Source organism: Monopterus albus, unplaced genomic scaffold (assembly GCF_001952655.1).
Source record: "Monopterus albus unplaced genomic scaffold, M_albus_1.0 scaffold67.1, whole genome shotgun sequence".
Taxonomy (NCBI): domain Eukaryota; kingdom Metazoa; phylum Chordata; class Actinopteri; order Synbranchiformes; family Synbranchidae; genus Monopterus; species Monopterus albus.
The window spans coordinates 1,002,819-1,005,385 of NW_018127947.1; the positions used below are offsets into that span (position 1 = coordinate 1,002,819).

A 2,567-nucleotide genomic window follows, 5' to 3' on the forward strand; every position below is an offset into this window, starting at 1 on the left:
ATACCACAGAGTCACTGAAGGCACATGAGGGCTTCCTGGGTTTTTATGACATTTTGTTTGGAATTCCTGCCTGAGAGTGCTGCACAGTAAAAACCATAGGACCTAAAAGTGATGGGAGGGGGCATGACAGGGAGCACAGGAGGTCTGATTTGAACTCAGCGAGAACTTGATTGCACTCGAGCCTGCTGAGCCTGGAGGCCAGCCCGTACTAACTACCCTGCTTTCCTCTTTGTTTCCATTGCAGTAAATGTGGATCTCTGCCTCCTGAAAGTTGCTTTTTCAGTCTCATATGCAGCACTGGATCCTTTCTGGGTAAGCATCAGTACAGGTTTGTTTGAACGTATTCAGGCAGAATTACTTTTAAGATGTTTGTGCTCTACTACTTTTTACCACACATTTACCCAATCCATTGTTGTAGTCGAGTCCCTAGTGTTCGAGTCTGAGTCGAGTCCATGTCCCAGAGTCAAGTGCTACAACAGTGACCCAACCTACTGTGCTTGAGCGAACAGGACTCTGTGCTCTCAGGACTTCAGGCTTGTTTTTTCAGCTGTAGTTGCTCCAGCCAAGTCTCTGTTCCCCGGAATCCACCACCAGGTCCCACCTCACCCCCTCTCACGGAGGGAAACATTTACTCTTTGCCATGAATGATGCATTTTTATGCCTCACATCACCCTCGAGCATTCACCTCCTGACCATGAGGGTAGCTACTCTGTTCAGCTGCTCTAAATCATCTATTTAACTTGGTTTACACTGGGTTCATTGCCAAATGTGTAGCGTGCATATTGAAAGCAATGACTGTAGTTTTCAAATGGGAAATGAACAGCGATGTCCTGTGTTTTGTCGACCCATCGATCCACATCCACCTCCAGACTATGTAGACTTTGTCACTCCGTATACTATGGCCCCTTTCAGACCTGGTACCCCTGAGTTTGAGGGCAATGTGCAGCCATGTAGCAGGTGCTTTTTATGGTTTTCATATCAGAACAATCTCCAGCCATTCTGCATTAGCTGTATCTTCTCTGTAGCCAGTTTAAAAAAAAAAACTGTGTTTCAGTGTGCAGTTTACGTGTCACTCCGTGGTGATTGGTTCAAACATTGTACACAAGTATGTCTTAGTATGCAGCACTCTCATCATCTTGAGCATGCTCTCATTATATAGAAGCAAATCCTCTGCAAAATGTTTGAGGGCGAAATCTAAGAGATCAGGCTCAGAAACGAGTGCACGCACGGCCAGGATTACGCTCTCTAATCTGATTCTGCTCTTACAAATCTGTGCCTGTGAGCTTTCACATGCTGAGTTGCAAACTGAATAATGAGCAAAGTGAGGCTAGTGTGCCCTCAAATGTTTTGCCAAGTTAGTGGCAATTGGTTCACCATAGCTGATTAGAACGTAGCCAAGTATTTGACGAGGTTCGAACCAGAAAACATTGCTGTTAAAGCATTGCCAGCTACGCGACACCTGGTATCATACTGTAATTTATTTTTCTGAGAAAATGTTAGAATTTGAAGTTTAACAGGCCCATTCATCTGTCTCAGCTTTTTTCTGTGTGTTAAAGGTTGGGTGTCAAACATTAACATATTGTACCACATACAGTCTTTTATCACTGGTGTGCAACATTCATTAACCCTGCTCTGACTCATGTTTCCTTTAGCTGTCAGGGAAATTGTTTGCTCCTCACTGGGGTCCAAACTAGAGCTGCAGAAGCTGTTGAGGAAAGTCAGCACAGTGGCAGCAGCGTTAATTGCACTTTATAACTGCTGTGTTTTCTGTACACACTTGACATTAGCTGAAGGCAAAATGCTCATTGAATTCTTCTCTAGTTATCAAAAACACCACAAGCTATAACAAGGGAATATTTGGCTTTTGGCTGAAATGATTACTCGATTATGAAAATAGCTGCTGATCAATTTTTATTTCCAAATGGAAGTGGAAGTGCTTACAGTATCTCTTTAAGAACAGACTCTGGAAATTTCCCCAATATCAAACGCTTTCCCTTTTTTTTATTTTAATTCCGCTCTAATAAACAATACTTTTAAGTCTGTGGGGCAGTTTGTTTAACTCAGAGGTGTGGTGTGAGTGGAGATGAGAAGAATGGTGATTATTTGAGTCCAGTGGGTCAGAGAGTTGCTCCCTTACAGTGCAGCAGCCAGTGAAACACACACGCCCCAGAACATGGTGTCTCATCGGGGCGTCCACTCAAGGATCAAAAACTGACCACTGTGTTCGCTGCTGCTGCTAACAATGTGAACATGAAAACATTCGCTCTCTGTGGTGTGGAGTGTGATGTGCACCAGATGTGAGCGGCGTGAAGCTGCTGTGAGGCTCTGATGGAGCAGAGTAGCAGGCGCACATCTGGAACCTGCTCACACAGAGATCTGCAGCATTAGTACTTTACATTTTGTGATACTTCTTTTTCTTTGATGCCGTTTTGTTTATTGACTGAGCTTTGGAATCGCTAGTGTTATTTATTAGGGAGCAGCCATTAGAGTAATTCAAGTTTGTATTTATTTTGCATACAGAACAAAAATACAAAAAGATATAATACACTAAACACAGATATAATGTC

At 43.2% G+C, this 2,567-nt stretch overlaps 1 protein-coding gene across 3 annotated transcripts in view; it reads left to right on the plus strand.

Moving 5' to 3' along the window:
- LOC109962771 (transmembrane protein 150A-like) overlaps positions 1 to 2,567 on the plus strand; it is a 40,252-nt gene that overhangs the window by 9,409 nt on the left and 28,276 nt on the right. For all 3 annotated transcript variants that reach the window (XM_020604769.1, XM_020604771.1, XM_020604770.1), the window contains exon 5: positions 245 to 312. In XM_020604769.1, coding sequence (XP_020460425.1) covers positions 245 to 312 — 68 coding nt within the window. The remainder of the gene's footprint in view (positions 1 to 244; positions 313 to 2,567) is intronic.